This window comes from Peromyscus eremicus, chromosome 12, assembly GCF_949786415.1.
Source record: "Peromyscus eremicus chromosome 12, PerEre_H2_v1, whole genome shotgun sequence".
In the NCBI taxonomy this organism is placed as follows: Eukaryota; Metazoa; Chordata; class Mammalia; order Rodentia; family Cricetidae; genus Peromyscus; species Peromyscus eremicus.
Window position 1 is genome coordinate 38633673 of NC_081428.1, and position 21698 is coordinate 38655370.

The 21698-nt window shown below is 38.1% G+C and overlaps 2 protein-coding genes across 4 annotated transcripts in view; one reads left to right on the forward strand and one right to left on the reverse strand.

Moving 5' to 3' along the window:
* Nit2 (nitrilase family member 2) overlaps nt 1–8554 on the forward strand; it is a 33333-nt gene extending 24779 nt beyond the window's left edge. For 2 of the 3 annotated variants that reach the window (XR_009382324.1, XR_009382325.1), the window contains exons 12-13: nt 7703–7780; nt 8426–8553. The gene's annotated coding sequence lies outside the window, so the exon portion shown is untranslated. Of the gene's footprint in view, nt 1–7702; nt 7781–8425 lie in introns of all 3 variants that reach the window. The other variant, XR_009382323.1, reaches the window with a different exon arrangement.
* The window catches only part of Tomm70 (translocase of outer mitochondrial membrane 70), a 35625-nt gene that overhangs the window by 7382 nt on the left and 6545 nt on the right, over nt 1–21698 (reverse strand). The window contains exons 2-9 of the mRNA XM_059277389.1: nt 13930–14103; nt 12128–12254; nt 10237–10346; nt 8780–8928; nt 5797–6004; nt 2859–2993; nt 1747–1854; nt 209–325 (exon numbers count right to left, since the gene is read on the reverse strand). Of these exons, the coding sequence (XP_059133372.1) occupies nt 209–325; nt 1747–1854; nt 2859–2993; nt 5797–6004; nt 8780–8928; nt 10237–10346; nt 12128–12254; nt 13930–14103 (1128 nt within the window). The remainder of the gene's footprint in view (nt 1–208; nt 326–1746; nt 1855–2858; nt 2994–5796; nt 6005–8779; nt 8929–10236; nt 10347–12127; nt 12255–13929; nt 14104–21698) is intronic.

Below are 21698 nucleotides of genomic sequence, written 5' to 3' on the forward strand. Positions count from 1 at the left end.
TTAAAAAAATGTTTGCCAGGCGGTGGTGGCGCACGCCTTTAATCCCAGCACTTGGGAGGCAGAGCCAGGCGGATCTCTGTGAGTTCGAGGCCAGCCTGGGCTACCAAGTGAGTTCCAGGAAAAGGCGCAAAGCTACACAGAGAAACCCTGTCTCGAAAAACCAAAAAAAAAAAAAAAAAAGAAAGAAAAAAAAAATGTTTACACTTACCTGGGCATAAAGTGCATAGCCTTCGGCACACCTTGGAAATTTCTTTATGACCTCTTCAAAACCTTTCATAGCTGCCTGGACTTGTGAAGAATTGTTTGCTGTATATGCCTGGCGATACTGTTTAAAAATCACAACAACCCAGTCAAAGAGCTAAAGAAACTTCTGGAATCTTAACATATTATTAAAGATACAGAACATTACAAAAGCATTTCCAGAAAAGCAGGTGACTTGTTAACAATTTGCTGTATCCAAAAAGACTTCAAGGAACAAACGACTCAGCAGCAGAGAATCAAACACTATGTTAGGACTATAGGACCACTAAGTGTGCTGAAGAAAGCAGAGAAACTCTTAAGGCCTTGCGGTGGTTTGAATGTGAATGGCCTTCATAGAGTCATAAATCAGAATGCTCAGTTCTTACTTTTTTGTGGGGAGGATTAGGAGGTGTGGCCTTATTGGAGGTGTGTCACTGGGGGTGGGCTTTGAGGTTTCAAATGTCCATGCCAGGCCCAGTTTCTCTCCCTCCCACGGCTCAGATGTGAGCTCTGAACCACTGTTCCAGCACCATGCCTGCCTGTCTTCTGCCATGCTCCCTGACATGATAATGGATACCATTTCAAAATGTAGCACTCAATTAAATGCTTTCTTTTCTAAGCTGCCTTGGTTATGCTGTCTCTCCACAGCAACAGAAAACTAAGATGTTAACTAAGCATATAGATGGCATAATGCTGTGAAATGATCCTTTTGTATATAGTGAAGATCTGTTACTCAAATTGGTTTAATAAAAAGCTGATAGGCCAGCTAGATAGAGAGGAAGCAAGATATGCCAGAGAGGTAAATGCCACGAGCTTCAGAGCAACACACAGATTAACAGAAATGGGTTAGTCTAAGTCGTAAGAGCTAGTTAGTAGTAAGCCTGAGCTATCGGCTGAGCATTTACAATTAATATTAAGTTTCTGAGAGGTTATTTGGGAGTGCTGCCGGGACAGGAAAACTCCGCCTATACCATAATTTTGATTTATGCACTTGTCTGCAGTGCCAAAATTCAAAACAAGGACCATATATATGTTAGGCCTTTACACACTCTATCACCAAGCTATAGCCTATCTACAGACTTTTTAATGTAGCAATTTTATTTTCATCTTAAACTTATAAATATTTATAACAACTTTCTTTAAAGAGAAAATTATTTTAGGACTGGTCATAGGGAAAGCAAAAGCAGTTATGTCATGTCATGACTATAAATTATTTCCTCATATTGTTTTTGAATCCTTTAAACTAGTTTATGGTAGAGAAGGAATTGTTATAAAATCAGGAGTTGGTGTGTAGTGCACACCTGCAACACCAGCATGAGAGGCTGAGGCAGGAGGGTTGTGAGTCCAAGGGCAGCTATATGTCAAATAACATGCTTCAAACATCTTTCCTCCCTGAATTTACCATTTGAGAAAAACATGATTCTGTGGACAATGAGATATTCATTTTGTGGAATACTAAGAAATACAAATGTTGCTTATAAAATCACAAGTGAAAACGGCACCTACCAATGCAAAACACTTCTGAGCTTGTGCCAGAGCAAACTTGGGTCTTAATCTAATACACGCATCAAAATCTGCCACTGCTTCTTCAACTAGATCCAGCAGAATTTTCAGCTAAAGAAAGAATATATATAATTAAATGCAATCAAAATAACAGGCTCAACATTTAAGCTTGCACTACATTTCTCTATTTCTCTCCTATTATCAGTTAATGCTCAGCATTTATTCATTATTCAACATAAAATTACTTTGAAGTAAAACAAGTCATGATTCTAAAAACTCAAAACGTCTGATTTAAAAATAAAACATGACAATCCATTTTTCACTGCAATTTGGATAAAAAATAAGAAATGTAAAAAATTTATGTGCCTCTGTACATTTCAAAGTAGGCTAGACTTTATATAATCACCATTCAATTAATTTCAAGACTCTAAAAATAAAGATAGAAATGGCAAGAATTTTTAAGTGTCATTTCAACACCATGTAACACCTTTCAGAAACACTGGACAAAATTCTCCCCTATAAAGAACTTCAGGTCAGATACATCTGCAATCCCAGTACTCAGGCTGCTGAGTACTGTATGCTCAGATGAGCTTGCACAACAGTAGAGACTTAGATCTAAAATAAATGAACAAATATTTTTAGTTGTTATAGGAACTGTTCCTCTCTTCTACTACACTGTACTGTAAGAAGCCATGTTAAACAAACTAGACCGGGTGTGTTCTGGGTGTTTGGCTCCCTGGATAGTGTTGGGTAGCTTACAACTGCCACCACTCCAGCTCTAGTGGATCTGATACCCTGGCCTCCCTGGGAGCCTGCACTCATACACAAACCCCTACAGACACATACATGTAATTACAAAGAATCATTTCAATGTTTACCAAGTGGGATTAGTGTTTACTCACTGAAAATTTATAACCTAGGTACACCCAATCAACTAGCTGATCTGCCAAGCCCATATATTTTTGCCTTCCCTATCTTCCATAATACCAAAACTATAATAAATATTCAAAATGTAAGTAAAAGCCAATCCAATCTCTAAAATACTTAACCTTCAAGAAATTCTGAAATGTGGTTATCAAGTTATTGACCAGAATTGTAGATAAGATCAGACCTACTTGTCCTCGGTGGTGATAAACATCTGAGTTCTGAGGATCAATCTCTGCAGCCATGTTGAAATCCTGAGTAGATAGCATAGGCTGCTGCTGCTGCATGCACATGGTGCCTCTTTTGATAAGGGCATTTGCTCGAAGCTACACACCCAAAATAAGAAAACGTTCCTCGTTAATTTTAAAATCCAATTTAGAATAAAAAAAAAAAATCTGTAATGCCTACTATAAAGTTCACCCTCCTAAACACTATAAGCAAGTTTGGTAGTACATTAACTAAACAGAAGACTGATTGCTACAAATTTCAGAGCATTTTATTGTACCCAGAGAACTCACACACACAGTAAATGCCTCCAACAGAAACCATTTATCTCTAGTCTATTTCCTCACATTTATACATTTGGAATGTTTCATATATTATATGGCTCTTTTTCTGGTTTTCATTTAGAATTTTCATTGATGTGGCATGCATTAGCATTCCTGCTTATGGCACAGTAATATTTAAATGATAGTGGACATATAGGTTATTTTTATCTTTTGACTGTCAGGAGTAATACTGCTGTGAACATTCAGGTATGTATGTCTGTCTTAAATTCCCTGGAAACAGCTTTCACAGATTACAAGGCAATTTTTTATTTTAACTTTTTTAAGAATTGCCAAACTAATTTCCTAAGACTCTTTACCATTTTACATTCCTACCAGCAACACATGGTTCCAATTTCCCTATATCCTTACCAGTATTTGTTACAATCCCTGTTTTTTATTTACAGTCAGCCTGCCTTTGCTTTAGGAATGAAGAGGTACTTCAAAAGTTCTGGCTGACACTGTCCCAGCAGGCAGTGGTGCTGGGCACTTTCTCATGCTGTCATTGGTCATTTGTACAACAGTCTCCAGTGAGCTGTCTTTTGTGTATTTTTTTGTGCATTCTCAGGTTAGGTTCCCTTTTGTGTATTCTTTTGTGCATTCTCAGGTTAGGTTCCCCTTTGTGTATTCTTTTGTGTATTCTCAGGTTAGGTTCCCTTTTGTGTATTCTTTTGTGCATTCTCAGGTTAGGTTCCCTTTTGTATATGCTTTTGTGTATTCTCAGGTTAGGTTCCCTTTTGTGTAGTCTCAGATTAGGTTCCCTTTTGTGTATTCTTTTGTGTATTCTCAGGTTAAGTTCCCTTTTGTGTATTCTTTTGTGCATTCTCAGGTTAGGTTCCCCTTTGTGTATTTTTTTTGTGTATTCTCAGGTTAAGTTCCCTTTTGTGTATTCTTTTGTGTATTCTCAGGATAGGTTCCCTTTTGTATATGCTTTTGTGTAGTCTCAGGTTAGGTTCCCTTTTGTGTATTCTCAGGTTAGGTTCCCCTTTGTGTATTATTTTGTGTATTCTCAGGTTAGGTTTCCTTTTGTGTATTCTTTTGTGTATTCTCAGGTTAGGTTCCCTTTTGTGTATTCTTTTGTGTATTCTCAGGTTAGGTTCCCTTTTGTGTATTCTTTTGTGTATTCTCAGGTTAGGTTCCCTTTTGTGTATTCTTTTGTGCATTCTCAGGTTAGGTTCCCTTTTGTATATGCTTTTGTGTATTCTCAGGTTAGGTTCCCTTTTGTGTAGTCTCAGATTAGGTTCCCTTTTGTGTATTCTTTTGTGTATTCTCAGGTTAAGTTCCCTTTTGTGTATTCTTTTGTGTATTCTCAGGATAGGTTCCCTTTTGTATATGCTTTTGTGTAGTCTCAGGTTAGGTTCCCTTTTGTGTATTCTCAGGTTAGGTTCCCCTTTGTGTATTATTTTGTGTATTCTCAGGTTAGGTTCCCCTTTGTGTATTCTTTTGTGTATTCTCAGGTTAGGTTCCCTTTTGTGTATTCTTTTGTGTATTCTCAGGTTAAGTTCCCTTTTGTGTATTCTTTTGTGTATTCTCAGGTTAGGTTCCCTTTTACTGGTGGGTTCTAAGCTTCTATTCTTGATTACAAAGACTTTATCATATAAATGCTTCTTGAACATTTTCTTCCATTCTCTGGAAGGTGTTTTCAGTTTTCTGATACTGTCCTTTCAAGCACAGGCTTACTTTAAGCTATCCTCCAACCTCAGACACCCAAGTACAGGCCACCATGCCCAGCTCAAAAGTTATTCTTTTTCTCTTTTTTGCATTCACTTATTTACTTTGTGTGTGCACAAGCATCTACCACAGAAAGTGTGTGGAAGTCAGAGGACAACTTGCTTGAGTCCACCCTTTCTCCTACCCTCTGGGCTCGAGGGACTGACTCAAGTTGTCAGCTTTTGGAGCAAGGTCTTTATCTACTGAGACATCTTGCTGGCACCTTTTTTTTTTTGAAGTTGTATTTTAGGTGTCATATCTCAGAAACTACTTCCTACTATAAGATAACAAATACTAATTCCTGGTTTCCTAAGTTTTATTTTTAGTTCTTACATTTAGGTTTTTGGTTCCTTTTGAGTTAATTTTTATACATGGCATACAGTAGATATTATTGCTCCTTTCTGTTAAAGCTATAGGTCATGATCATAAATACAGGTTTCTTCTTCAAGCAATAATATGTATGTTTTATAGCAGAATACAATAGTTTTAGTAATTAGGAAATCAGCACAAAAAGAAATTAAGGAAAATTTTGTAGGGTAACTTCAATATGAAAATTCCAAAAGGATTTTAAGAATACTTACAAGAGCATCATTCACTGACGCTACTATCCAAAGACAATTTTTTAGTAGGCTATAGCCACAAGAGGGAGCTAATAGTAACTGCTGTAGAAAAAAAGATGTCTATTTCTTACCTGAAGATAAATATTACCCCTTCAGATTCACTACACCAATAGTAATAGACGCAGATTCCTCAAAATAAAAAACAGCCTTTCAGAGAACTGCTAGCGAAATGCTAAGGTATGGAGCAATGCAACTGTAGAAGAAATCATGTTCACTTTCTGACTTTCCACACGCACACACATTTCCAAACGTACCTTCACATTAGCGTCCTTCAAACTGATGACCTTATCTAGGTCGGGTTTGGCAGCATTGGCACTGCCAATGAGCAGGTAGAAGGTGGCTCGCAGTAGTAAGGCTTCCGCCATGTATTTGCCTTGAGCATCTATTTCCTTTGAGCATTCGCTTATGATCTTGTCATAGTTTTCTTCTTCCATATACTGTTTAGCTTTTAAATATCCAGAACTGAAGATGAAAGCAAACAGGAGATTATTACTAAGGAAAGATCAAATGCTAAAACTTGCCACATACGACACTCCAAACTGTCTTTTCCTCCTATATTAATCTGTCAGAATGGGACTGGAGCTGGGGGGAGAGATTAAACTGACTAGGCTTTCTTAACCAGCAGGATTTTCTTGATACCTTGAGAAACAGTTTTCAAGCAGAGGCATCAGCAGGGTCACTGGCAGAATGCTTAGGCTAGTACCCCGATTCTAACATTAGGTAATGTGAAGTGAGCTAATGAGAAAGACACTCTTTTGTAATACGGACGAGGACCTTGTCTTACTTCCTGTCTGGGGCCTATCAGTAGTGTACTCAACAGCTATTCAAGGGATAAGAGAAGAACACAGAAGGAAATAGACAATAGTCAAGGCAAGAAGAGTGGCCAGGCCTGTTTTGTACAGATCATTGTTTTGTGGAAGATGGAGTGAGTAAGGAAGAAAAACTAGAAGTAAAAACACTGAAGTGTCTCAAAAATAGGTTTATTGTTCCACCTTAAGAAGCAGACCCAGAGCCGGGCGGTGGTGGCGCACGCCTTTAATCCCAGCACTCGGGAGGCAGAGCCAGGTGGATCTCTGTGAGTTCGAGGCCAGCCTGGGCTACCAAGTGAGTTCCAGGAAAGGCGCAAAGCTACACAGAGAGACCCTGTCTTGAAAAACCAAAAAAAAAAAAAAAAAAAAAAAAAAAGAAGCAGACCCAGAATTAGCTCAGGTCAGCAGACTTGCGAGGCAAGCCCCTTTACCCAACAAGCTATCTTGCAAAGCCCCTAGAATGACCTCTCTTTAAAAACACAGTGAATACAACATTCCTCCTCTTCTTCCTCCCCCCTCTCAGTTTTTTCTTGTCAGGGTTTCTCTGTTTAGCCCTGGCTATCCTAGGACCTACTCTATAGACTAGGCTGGCCTCAAACTCAGAGATCCACCTGCCTCTGCCTCCTGAGTGCTGGGATTAAAGGTGTGTGCCACCACCGACTGGGTACAATATTCTTCTTCTAAGATGGTTGCTACTGGAGATGCTTAATGAAGAGGTTTCTGACTGAAAAAAATGTATACCACAAGACTTCTAAGACATTTGATTTATGACGGTTGAACATTAACATGGCTTGAAAAATGATAGACTTTGGAAGTATATACTTCAAGGTTTTATCTTGCCGTAGACTAGAGACATGTGGCACAATACTGTGCAACGATGCTGAATAGCCACAGCTCCCAGTCACCACAAGACTACAAGTAAATAAATGACAGTATACTATATTATTCAGTGGGTTACATAAAGTAAATGCATACTTGACTTACCATATTTTCAACTTACAATGTATTTATATGGGTTTAATCCTTCATAAGTTAAAGGGCATCTGTATTAAAGAGCATTATAAATTAAAGTTCAATTTCTCATTTCAGTTGTTATATTCTAGATAGTGTTCTCAACCTGAGGGTTGGGCATTACGATTCCTAACAGTAGCAAAATTAGTTGAGGTAGCAACAAAATAATTCCATAGTTGGGGGTTGCCACAATATGAAGAACTGTATGAAGGGTTGCAGCATTAGGAAGGTTGAGAACCACTGGTCTATATAGAGAAAACTAGTATGTGATTTATAAGAAAAATTATATCAAACTCTTCTAACTTCACACTAACCTTTTACTTTTTATTTTGTTGCTCAGATTACCAGTGTAAGAAAATAGAAGCAATTATATTAAAATCAGATCGAAAGCAAAAAGTTCCCACTGACTGAAAACATGGTAAGTAATTACATCGGTCTCTAAACCCTCAAACAACCCTAGAAGCTATGCATTAGAAGTACTAGTTTCATCAAAAAGAGGATGACGCCAAGGCTCAGAGTGAGACCGAACTACAAACCCCAAATTGCAGCAACAGTTCCCGTTGTGAGCTCTTCTGAGTTTATGATTCACAGCCTGACATTGCTCACTATGGCTCATAGAATATGATTAACTTTGCTCTAGTTTTTATGGGATGAAAACTATTTACTTAGCAGAAGAGGAAATTATCTGTATCACTGTTACTGAAGTTAAGTGACATCTGAAACATATTTCTCAACTATGACTTTCTGAAAGATTGTATACCAATTAACATTTACATATTTTGGTGTAATTGCACACTTCCTTAAAACTCAGTTATGTTTTACTACAGGGAACAGTATTATTCTCCCTTTCACACACATTAACAGATACGCAACTAGTAATATTATTGCCTTCTCTCAGGGAAGAGTTAGTCTAACTGAAAACCACAAGCACTGACAGATATGAATGAATAGGAAGCCTATATGGCATATATATATATATGTATATATACATATATATATATATACATATATATATGACATCACAAGGTCTCTAGCCATAAAGACACTTGTCCTTTGGTTTCAGCTTTCTATAGTATCAAAGACAAGAAGTCATTAGGAATGCCACTGTCCTGGACAAGCAGAAAAACCTTAAAGAAATTTATAGCATTGCTAATTGTTCATCAGCGTATAAATGAGAATCACCCTGCACTTAAACTTAAGGTAGTACCCTTTATTCAAATCGCCTACCAACAGTAAAATCTGAAGTACCAGAGAAATGACAGATAACTGCTAGAAAGAGGTATATCTATAGTTATATACAACTTAAAGTTATATGTAACTATCTGTATGTAGATTTTCCTTTAAAGGTGACTGTGAATCTACTTGTGCTCCATGGTCCCAAAGCCCATCCAGCAGACACCATGCTCAGCATACTTACTTTTCTTTTACTTCTAAAGCTTCTCCTTCCTTGTCTTTATCTTCGTCAGACTTCTCTCCTTTAAGCATTGGTTGAGAAATTATATCATCCGTGAAAGAACTGAAGTAAGACTTAATAAACTGTGGCGATGGCATCAGAGGTTCACGGTTCTGAAATTCAACCATGTTTAAGCTTCTTTTTTAAATGAGAAAACACTAATCAAAGCAGCAAGTACACTGCAGAGTAATGACTTATAAACAGTGGATTTTCAGTTTCAAATTAACAGACAGTATTAAGCTCTAAGCCACAGGGTAAGACTGGGAATCTAACACGTTTCCCAGGTGATTGTAAAGAATTCCATTATGAATTGCTCAAAAGCAAAAAAGTTCTGGACCCTAATACAGTTAGTTATATTGCTCTTGGATTAACAGTGCATGTTTGATACATGAAAGCCTATGTTAAAGAAACCAGATGTTTGTTGTTCTGAGACAGGGTCTCACTCTATATTGACTAGCTCGTCTTCAACTGGGAATCCCCTTGCTTTGCTTCCCAATTACTGGAACTATAGGCATGCACCACCTAAGCCTACCTATAGAGATTAGTTACAAAGATCAATGTAGGAGAAAATGGAGTCATCAGTAAAGGAAATGCGAACAAGTGCCCTGAACTCCTGCAATCAGCAGTACACCACCAGTCATTTCTGGCTAAGCTCTGTCATTCTCCCAGCGCTCTACATACCTCTCCCCTCTAATACCTAACCATAGTACGTCTTTTATACTTAATGACATCTCTCCCATTAAAGCAAAAGACTGGACCTTCTCTCTCCTCTATCTCCCCCCCCCCCCCCCCGTCTCTCTGTCTCTCTCTCAGATAGCACAGGCTGGCCTCAAATTCATGGTGCTCTTCCTATCCTAGCCTCCCAAGTGCTTGAATTACATTATAGAACGGCCAGCTTGGATCTGGGACCAAGCATTTGTACACACTGCTCTAGCACAGAGCTTTAACCGAATGAATTACATTAAGAGCTACCAGCCTGGATCTGGGACAAGTATTTGTATCCGTTGCTCTAGCATAGAGCTTTGTTTAAAAATTAATGATACAGAGCAGGAGTTGGCAAATATTTTTCTATAAAAGATCAGGTGATAGACAGAGAGGCCCTGTAGACTACATAGACTTTGTATACTTGACAACCACTAAAATGTGTTGCAGCAGCACAAAAGTAGCCCTAAACAATATGCAAGTGGTTAACATATAGGAAGCAGACTAGATTTGGTCTTTGGGTTATTACATGGCAATCCCTAGTACATAAAATGAATTCTAGTCTCTGAGTACAGGTTTGGGCTTACTGAAAATGGATATGCCATAACAACCCAAGTGTAGGAGAAGAAGAAATACAACCCAGTTCTAGTTCCAGCTGTTATCCTAACACTGTCAGTCTCAAGGACTATCCAACTGTTCCCCAACTCATATCAACTTACCTTGTATTTTTCTTTGGCGTTCTCTTTCCCGAGAAGTTTAAGGACTTTATCAGCTAACAGCATGCTCTGCTCGTTTTGGAAGCCTTCTAATATACACACAGCAGTAACATCTGGAAATGATGTGAAAGTGGAATTATGGAATTATTGTGAAGATGACCAGCAGCATCAAACAGGTACAACTAAACTACAAAAAGGCAAACTCAACTCAAAGCAAGGTGGGACTGTTTAATTTTCAAGAAAGTGTCAATACTTTATTCCTCTGGGGGTTTTCTCACCTGTGAAATGAATGGGCCTATCCTGTTTATTTCTGATGTCTGTCAATGCTCTAACGTTCTGTAGATAGCAAAGAAAACAAGGAGTCCAGAATCTTCTCTTTTGACTAGTAACACAAGGCAAGTGGACATAGTAGACGCTCTCACATCTTGCTTTGCTGCCCAGGCTGTTATCAAACTTCTCCACACAATTAATCCTAAGTAGCTTTTTTAAAGCCTTCGAGTTATTCCCTGTCTCTAAAGCTACTTTGCCACAGAACTCCAAATTTGCCTGAAAATACCACTTTCAACTGGTTATGCCATAGCTCACAATCCAGTGGTCTGAAATGTGAAAGAACAGAAGTTCCTTAATCACTTATCCTTTTCCTCCAAGTATTCATTCAGTAGCTGTTACTTCTCTTTCTACTCTCCATTTTTCACAAGTCCACAGCCTAACTCTTCCAAACAAGTCAACAGGGCATTACAATTCCCTGCTAACTTTAACTAGCTCTAACACCATTCTTCATTTCTCACCCCATTTCTTTGATCTAAATTCCAATCAACCTCTTCTCTGCCAATTATATCTGCTTCAAAGTCTAGTTCAAAGCTTAGTATTCCCATTTTAAAAACAATATTCTTTCAACCATCATATGACATCACAAAAACCTTTAAATTTTCTAACATGATCTAAATAAAACAGCCACATCCTTTTAGACTCGTTCCTTTAAAAAAACAAAACAGAACAAAAAAGCATTTTAGGCTCAGCTCAATGGCGGAAAGCATGCTTAGCATTTGTGAGATCCTGAGTTTTTATTCCCTAGTATCAACCCCCAAAAGTTATTAAAAGAGTAATTGTGGCTAAATTTTATTACTGATGTTTTTAAAGGACTTGTGAACATGTACTGAAAGTACTTTTAGACTGTAGAAATTACACTTTGGTTTAGCTTCACATCACTTAGAAAAATGAACTTAAAAGCCTGTGACCTGTACTTTAATTGCAGTTTTGGAAGCAGACATGGCCAATTAGAGGCAAAAGAACATTTATAACATTTTCCGAGAATGACACACTCTGCAATTGTGTAGAAAATAATGTTTGAAAATATGAAGGGCAAAAAGCATCTTCCTTAATGATTCATCTCCAAATTATTTCACATTTCTACAAGGAAGTAGTTGAAAATATGTCAACACTAACCTGCTAAAACTACTTTTCTGATTTCCTTAGTCAAAGAGTTATTCAATGAGTCTTAATACTTATTAATAATTCCTCAGTTAAGGTTGGGCATGGTGGTGCACACCTTAAATCTTAGCACCTCCTTAGTTGGGAGGCAGAGGCAGGTGGATCTCTGTGAGCTCGATGTCAGCTAGTCTACATAGTGAGTTCCAGAACAACCAGGTTATATACAGCCTGTCTCAAAAACACCAATAATAAAAACCAAACAAAGAAAAACTCCACAGCTGAAAACAGACAGAACTTACATACTAGTAATTACAATTTAGAGAACAAAAATCTCAACTGGGGAACAGTTTAACATTGAAAGACAATTAGCTGATTTCTACACTCACAGGCAGTTTCATATAAATTGACTAATGACCACACAGCCTCCAGCAATTTTCCTATGAAAACACAGAAAGACCCTCACCTTCTAAACACTCCTTCTTATTGTCTAGCTTCTCATGGGCTTTTGCACGTCTAAAGAGAGCTTTCACATATTTGGGATTAAGTTCCACAGCCTTTGTACAATCTTGTGCCACCTCTTTCCATTTTTGCTGTAATTGAAAACATGAAAAGAACAAAAAAAAGTTACGTTGAAAACAGTTCAACAGAATTGAGTTTTCAAAACCTAACAGGCCAAGTGTTAAGGGGTTCTCAATAGTGCATACACACACACACACACACACACACACACACACACACACACACACACACACACGAAATAAAGACACTACACCAGATTTCTACAAAGAGGCAATGAAGATATTTAGACTTTCTACCTTAGACCCACCTGTGTCTTTGTGCTCACAGCACATTTTCACTCCTGCTAAAATTGAGAAAAGTAGTCCCTTTTATCACTGGTGATCTGGAGCCACACCTTCCCCATGCCAAGATCTTTACTCTTTCAGTTAGTCCTTCCCTGCAAAAGTCCACCTCTCTTCCGAACCATCCCATGACCTGGACACATGCCCAGACTTCGTTACTCTTTACAGTTACTACCTACTTACCAGCAACCTGTCACCAGTTCATCTCGCTGCCACTTGACTTGCTATCTACATTACTGGCTGCTCCCTCTCACTTTATTTGGCTGAATTCCTTCCTTCTACTTGACTACACGCTACAATCTTGAAAGACTCACCTCTCGCTTCTCCTTGGGTGATTGTCTGGCTTTATTTTACATCTAAAATCAGGTGATCCACAAAGTTATCGCTAGCTGGGCTACCCTGCTAAATTACAAATGGGTGTAAAACTATCCACTTAGCTGTCTCGCTCCTTCTCCACCTTTATGGCATTAAATTCTTTTGCATTTACTTTTCATATCCAATGCAATAGCAAATTTCGCTGGTCTTCAGCTTTCTTTTACATGCTGTGTAGGCTATCCCAACAATATACTATCATCCTTTCTGATGCAATATATTCTTGACAGAACAGTGGGAGAAATCTTTGATGATATTCCTCCCCTGCTAAAATCCCTTAAATACTTCCACTGTACTCAGAATCAACTGCAAATTCATTTTGTTTCATTTATTCATCAGTTTCTTCAGCCAAGGTCTTGCTATGTAACCCATACTGGCCATCAACTCATGATCCTCTACCTCCCAAGTGCTAAGAACACAGGAATCGAGCATCACACTTAGCTCAAATGTAAACTTACTGCCTACCGGCTTTTCCTGATTTTGTCCCTGCTCACTTCCACTTTCATTTCCTGTACTCAGGAGACTTTACTTTTGTAAACACCAAATGCTCGTCTCAGAGCATTTACATGTCTTGGTTCCTCTATTAACACCCTCTACTCCACTGTTTAAACGCATCAATCCTCTCTGAAAGCATACAGTCCTACTACATAGTCTTTAAGAAGAATGGAAGATTTGGCTACGCTGATGTAAAAACTGTACGAGACACGACAGCAACAAAAGACATGGCACAAACAGCATGTGTAAAAGGAACTCATCGTTTTCTTCCTTTTGCATACTGTTGGTAGAGAGACAGAAAGTTGAACAAATAGTCTCAAACTGTTGAGGAGGCCAGGATCACCATGAAATGTTAACCTTCTCAACTATCTGATTTTAATAAAAATTAAAATTTGTAGAATTTTGGTGTACAATTTTGGCTAGCAACAATGAAATGAAAAATTCTTATAATTTCAAGTTAACTTCAAAAAGTGCATTGGATCTGAGCAGAATTAACTGAGACTTTAAGCAGATAAACAGGAAACACCAGAGTACATACCAACTGTTCAAAGGCAGCAGCTCTGTTTTGATAAAATGTAGAAAGGTCTACATTCTTCTCAGTAGGGCACAAACTAATAGCTTCAGTATAGCACTGGATAGCTTGTTCATATTTTCCTGCTTTGAAATATTTGTTGCCTTTGTTTTTGGCTGCTTGGGCTCTATCCAGAGAATTCTGAAATGAGAGAAAACCATTATTAAGTACTGACATTCAAGAATAAATTCAGACCATAGTGATTAAACCAGCTGATGAAAGATGAGAAGATAGGATGTGTGTTTACAGTTTAAAACCACTCAGACTTTTCTCCAAAAAGACTAACACATTAAATATCATTTCTCTATCATTTCTGCCGACAGTAGAAGTGACAATGTTAATGTCTGCCAACCAAATGGCTATAAAGACATGTTTCTCAGCCAAAGTAATTTAAACCCCTTGTTTTGGAAAAAATCTAGTCCCAGTGTATGAAAACCAGTAACCATAGCTGGGTGTGGTAGCACAAACTTGTAATCCCAGCACTAGAAAGTCTAAGGCAAGAGCTGAAGGCCAGTCTGGGCTAAAGAGCAAGACCCTATTCAAAAGCAAATAGCAACAACTAAATAAAAAAGAGGCCAATAGATCCTCAACTTCACATTTTGAGCAGCAGCAAGGATCCCTATACCAAGGCAGAAGGCGTAGACAAAGGTAGGCTCCTGCTAACAAGAGAGTACCTAGCCTCTCTCAAAATGCTTATTATGTCTCCTATCAGTTAAGACACTGTCAAGGCAACCAACCCAGGCAAAGGGTAGTTATGACCGAAATGATGGGGTCATGTCAGCTGATCCCTTATAACCCTCAGAAGATTTTGATAATGGCTGCAAACATATGTACTACTACTTTTCTTTTTGGAGGTACTAGGAATCAAACCCAGGGCCTCTCACAGGTAGCAAGCTCCCTGTTTACTCTTTGTTGCCCTTCTTTAGCATCTTATAGTTATAGGGTTGTTTTTTTCAGTATAGTGTACAAAGAAGGATTTGTAGGTAACTCAAACTATCTATTTCACATAGGGATATAACCTAGACAGTGTAAGCTGGACAGAACTAACAAGATCTATATGCATTTTTTTTTTCCCCCGAGACAGGGTCTCTCTATGTAGCTTTGGAGCCTGTCCTGCAACTCACTCTGTAGACCAAGCTGGCCTCCAACCCACAGAGATCCACCTGCCTCTGCCTCCTAAGTGCTGGGATTAAAGGCATGTGCCACCATTGCTTGGCAAATATATGTATTTTTAAAACCAAGATGTGGGATAAAAGGAACCAAGAACACAAATCAATAGATGAGTGAAAATCTTTCATTTGTCAACAGATTTATTCATCTTCTAAAAGCTTTTCCAGTATAAGTCAAATAACAATCATGAAACATATTTCAAGAATAAATAGGTTATATGAATGTCCCACCTGTAGCCAAGGCTTCATGTGTCCTAGGATAGCTATGAATACAGCTAAGAACAAAATTGTAAACTTACTTAGAACTTTGTGATATTTTGGGGGGAGGGGGGGCACATCCATGGGACTATGAAAACATGCTGGAAGCAACAAAAAAAGACAAATAAACCAAGCATGGTAATGCACATCTTTAATCCCAGCACTCGAGAGGCAGAGGCAGGTAGATCTCTGAGTTGGAGGCCAACCCAGTCTACAAAGTGAGTTCCAGAACAGCCAGGACTACATAGGGAAACCCTGTCTTGAAAAACCAAAAAAGAAAAAAAGAAAAGATAAAACGACAAAAGAGAACCCCTGTGTGACATTAGGAAGACAACCATCAGGGTGATAGCTGGACAGTTTGCATTTAGGATAACCTCATTAATTGCCTTTCTCAACTAGAAAAAAGCACAAGTCATATTGCATTAGGACCGTGTCATCCAGAAGGGAGGATGGGTCTCTTTCCAAAAAAAGCACAAAGAGAAATTGCTAACACTGAAAGGAAGCCAATGCATGCAAGAGAGGCACCTAACTCCAACAGAAAACTGCTATCTGATAAAGAAATTGAGTAGCAAGAGAAGGTAGTGGGGAGAAGCTGCTGGAGCTTGAACTCAGGGCCTCTTACATGGAAAGCACAAGTTCTACAACCGAAATATAAAACGCCTACAACCCACAGTTAGACATCTTGAAAAGGAAAAACATTAATATAATTAACGTAATAGAGGACGTATATTACAAGTACAGCTGAAGAACAAATTAAGTACAAGGTGGAATCAAGGAAACTTCCAGAATGCAATGAGAACAGAGGATGGGGGTGAGAAATTTGAAAGAAATAAGCAAATAAGTTCCAACATCTATCTAGCAAGGTTCCAAGGGAAAGATATAGTTAAAGAGAGTATAAAAAATTAGGAAAAAAGCCCCTACACATTATTTAAACATGTTATGCTGAAATTTATATAGCAAAAATCCCACTGGGCGGTAGTGACGCATGCCTTTAATCCCAGCACTCAGGAGGCAGAGGCAGGCAGATCTCTGTGAGTTCAAGGCCAGCCTGGTCTACAAAGTGAGTTCCAGGAAAGGTGCAAAACTACACAGAGAAATCCTGTCTCAAAAAACCAAAAAAAACAAAAAAAAACCAAAAAAAAAACCACAACAACAACAACAACAAAAAATCCCTAAGATGTTTAAGTAGAAAAGAAAATCAGGTTAACTACAAAAGAAAAAGAACAAATCAGGTACCACTGCCAATATTAGGTCCTGACAAATAATTAACTATCACAAAGCTCTGAAGCAAGAATTCCAACTCTAAATTCTGTAATTTGACAAACGAGTGTTTGAAGTTAAATACAACATAGACAGACATGACACCACAGCTTTAGTACTAAAATGAACCTAGAGCAGGCCAACAACCAATATATTGAAAGGCAGAAAGGATGGCACAAGGACAAAAAGTAAATACAGCAATAATCATTAATGATACTAATCAGTAATAAATGTGAATAGGTGAGTCTTTGATTAAGATTTTCAAGTTGTTTAAAAGTAAAACTAAATGCTGCCTAAATAAGATGACTTAAAGCAAAATGACACAGAAACATTTAAGAAAGGAAAAATACACACTATAAAAGGCACATATAACACAAAAGGCAGTATCTAAGGACCACTCTTAAAAGCTACAGATGGAATATAACATAGTTCTATTGATAAAAGTACAATCTGCCCAAAAGTATAATTATTGATCTTTTTGCTTAATAAAACTTTAAAATAAAGAATTTTGACTGTCTTTGATAGTACGTAAAAACAAAAGAAAAGCATTATTTTATTTAGCACAGTAAATTTTCATTGTTTCTGAGTTACTGGAAGACTGTTCACTACCCTAAAACATTAGGGACTATTTATGTAGAAAATAATGTGCATTACTATCAACACATTTCAGTTATTCCATATTTTAACTAAAGACTTTCTGGTAAAGTACAGAACCCTGTTTCCTTGGCACAAACAGGCAATGAACTCCTCCTAAATCACAAGAACTCAAGGAGAAGCAGCTGGAGCTAAGACTGACAAGAGGATGAGGAGGAACCTGGAGAAAGGGATACGAGATTTAAGAAAGAGGACAGCACGTTTCATTTAGCAAAGTCTAAATGTGTGAAAATCAACAAACTGAATCTCAACTAGCTACTTCTTAATTTTTATTTACTTTTATGCATATGATGTGTTGCATGTATGGATGTCCATGTACCACATGAGGACAAAAGAAGGTATCAGATCTTCTGAACTGTGATAACATATGGTTATCAGTCACTATATGGGTGCTGGAAATTGAACTCAGGTCCTCTCACAAGAGCAACAAGTATTCTTAACCTGAGCCATCTCTCCAGCCCCTCAATTAAGTTTTATAACAATTTCCTTTTAAAATTATCCTGATTTCTTAAGTCTACTTAACGTCCTTATTGTACTACTGAAAATAAATGGTGGTCTGAAGACAGAGTTGAAAAAGAATCCAATTATACAGACACACAACGAGAGCCACTTAACTACAGTGTATCACAATGTTCACCACCAGGCCTCACCTTCTGACTCCCTGGACTCCCATTATTTTCTGGCCCATAGTTTCTCTGCAATAAAACTGCAGAGAAGAGACAGCAACACAGCAAGGACAGTCACGAGAAGCTACCTCCTCCCACATGACGGACTTTATCACAAACACTAGCCTTCTGCTACACCCCAAACTAGGCTTTTCCGGCAAAAATTAAATGTACTGAGGGAAAAGAAGACCACAATAGACTTTTTTTTTAATACAGGGGTTTTAATTCCACCCCCACAGAAATCTTTTCGTACTGCTTTTCAAAGGCATTTCATTGTCTACCCAAGGCAGAAGTTAGGGGAGAAAACACCTCAAAACAAAGTTTCACAAATGAGGAATGAAGACAAGAAGATCTCAAACATAATGGGAACATCATGAGAAACCAGTTCTATCTTTTCATGTAGTCTACTGGTCTATTCATAAGCTACTAAAGTTATTAAAAGAAAGGATAGCATCATTTAAACATTACTGGAAGCAACTTGATTTTGGTAGTCTTTTCGCAGTGCTATAAATTTTATAATTAAATTTTATGAAAAGTTATTTCTCCTGAGTCTTTTATCACAATTAGTTTTATTACACACTGGTCGCATACATGCAAGTTTGGCAAGCTTAAAGAGCATTAATCTTGGTACTCAGTTCACAGCGTGCATGCAGTATAAGATGACCTAAGTTTGGTCCTACATAAAACGCCGGGCATGCTGGCACTTGTGTAATCCCAGAACCGGGCAGAGACAGGTGAATCCCTGGGGCTGCCTGTCTGGCCAGCCAGCTTAGTCTAATCAGAGCCCCTGGTCCCAGTGAGAGAACCTGTCTTTTTTTTTTTTTTTTTTTTTTTTTAAAGATTTTATTTATTATGTATACAGTGTTCTGTCTGCATGTATGACTGCAGGCCAGAAGAGGGCACCAGATCTCATTATGGATGGTTGTGAGCCACCATGTGGTTGCTGGGAATTGAACTCAGGTCCTCTGGAAGAGCAGTCAGTGCTCTTAACCTCTGAGCCATCTCTCCAGACCCGAGAGAACCTGTCTTAAGAAACAAGGTAGAGCAACTTCTGAGAAATACTACCCGAAGCTGACCTCTAACCTTCACACCCGTGTGTGTGTGTGTGTGTGTGTGTGTGTGTGTGTGTGTGTATGTGTGTGTGTGTGTGTGCGCGTGTGCGCGCGCATGCACATTCACACACATTAATCATACCACATGCTAGTCCCACTAGGGACGCTCAGACAAGATCACCTGATACCAGTAGAATGGTGGCCAGCCTGGCAACCTTGGGAAGACTTGTTTAATATTAAAACAAAGCTAAAATTCCCTCAGTCTCTCCGAGGATAGTATGAAGAGACTAAGTCTCATGTGTCTACTTTCCTCAAAGAAGGCAATACAAGGCCATAAGTTTAATCTTTGGATATTGGAAAAGAATATAAATAAATTAAAGATGTTCCTTTCTCCTCGTTATGTCATACTACCAATTACTTAAAATTATAAAATTTAACATTTTCTGCCCCAGATTTGAGTAAGTTCCTTCTCCTCATAATGAATAATCACCAGCAGTTATGCCCATGTGATTCTAATAAATCAATCCAACAATTATCTGGATCCAAAACTGGAGGATCATGGAAATGATGTATGAAGCACATTATCAGTTACTGTCAAAATTGCTTATAAAATATTATTATATTTTTGATTGTGAGCCTAGCCTTTAACAGTCAAGCCATCTCTTCAGCCCGCTTATGAAATATTCTTAAGAGCTTCATACTGAAGACATAAGAGGTGTATTAGTCCAATTTAATGCATAAAGCCCTGACAGAATTAAAAACATGCCTAAGGGAGGAGTCAACTCCATGGATCTGACTTAACTACATGTTACTTCTATACTGTATGGCATAGCTGGCTTGTGTTTATGGAGGATGCTTTAGGAAATTAAGAATCTTCATCAACAGAGCAACTCTCACCATACCTGCCCACTTGCCTGCACACAAGGCCAAAAAAAAACCCCAACCAACCAACCAACCAACCAACCAACCAACCAACCACCAATGCATATACTCTGGAACTAAACAAAGGAAACACTCAAGCATGATGCTCACTACAGACTTATTCCATTCCATGCAAATAGAAATCTCCAGCACAACTACTTCTTTTTCTTTTTGCCAGGAAAGCACAATTTAGTTCATGCTGTCTGTGTGTGGCAGCCAGAGACTGATGTTGGGATATCTTCCTCAACTGCCTTTCTACCTTATTTTTTGAGATGGTGAGAACCAATCCTTATGGCAGTTTTGTCTAGACTGGCTGGCTAGTGAGCCTTTAGGATGCACATGCCTCTCTTCTCTCAATGCTATGGTCTCCAACTGCCTTCTACGTGGGTACTAGGGATCTGAACTCGGGTCCTCAGACTTGATCAATAAGCACATTACTTTCTGAGCCATATCCCCAAGCTCTAAATTCATAACTACACATTTGTCCCTCCATGTTCACGGCTTCAACAAAGTGTGAAATGAAAATATTCAAGGGAGAAAAACCAAAAAACCCTTAACTGCTGTTGGCACATATTGATTAGGCCTCAAAAGATCTGTATCAGATCTTGAATCTGTACTACATATACACACTTTTGTTTTTATTATTCCAAAAATAGTAAGTAAATAACACATACCTTGTATTAGGTATTACAGATATATCAAGAAGACATCAGCATGAGTATGCATATAAAGTATGATGTATACTTTATACAAAAGTATCACACACACACATACACACACACACACACACACACACACACACACAAAAACAACCAAGGCACTCAAGTATTATAGATTTGGACATCCCTGGCACCAATCCTTTGTAGACACAGCCATACAACAACCAACAGGGTAGTCTTAATCCCGAAGGCACATGCTATGTACTAATATAGAATACAAGTAAATGACCACTTTTCAAATGAATTACTACTAATCAAATACTGAAATCTCAATCTACATAAGCAACACGTTAGACTAGTAGTAAATCACACTGCTGACAAGAAAATTATTAGTTCAAGGAATAGCAACTACATATGCACATAAATCCAAATGTATGGGGTAAAACAGAGTCAAAAGCAGCTATCTCAGGCTATACATTTAAGAAACAATGAAAAGTATTAAATATATCTTTTCTCTCTTCAACCAACATTACTCTGTGCAAAAACTTGTCAAATAAGAGGCAAAAGCTGCCCACCATGTCTTGAAGAGGCTATCCTCTGAAAAACAAGTTACAGTTTGCAATAGAAGTTCTAGGTATTAAGTTTCAGTGCCAGCAAATTGTTAGTGAAAGTTGCTTATAATCTTCTCTGAAACCAAAATGACCAATGAACAGTCAAAAAAGTGTTTCAGGGAGGAAAAACATCAACCCAAAAGAATTAATAGGCAGACTAATTCTAGCACTTGGGAGGCAACGGCAGGCAGATATGTGAGTTTGAGGTCAGCCTGGTCTCCATAGAAAGTTCCAGGACAGCGAGGCTACACAGAGAAACTGTCTTGGGGGGAAAAGAAAAAAAGAAAGAAAGAAAGAAAGAAAGAAAGAAAGAAAGAAAGAAAGAAAGAAAGAAGAGAATTAATAGACATAAAAACGTACAAGACACCAGAAAAGGACTGGAATCTAAAAACAAGTCTCTTGACATCATGAGTATGTTACAGAGTGTGTTCAAAGTGATATACAATTGGCAACAGCAAATTACTATAAATTCTTAACAAACATATGT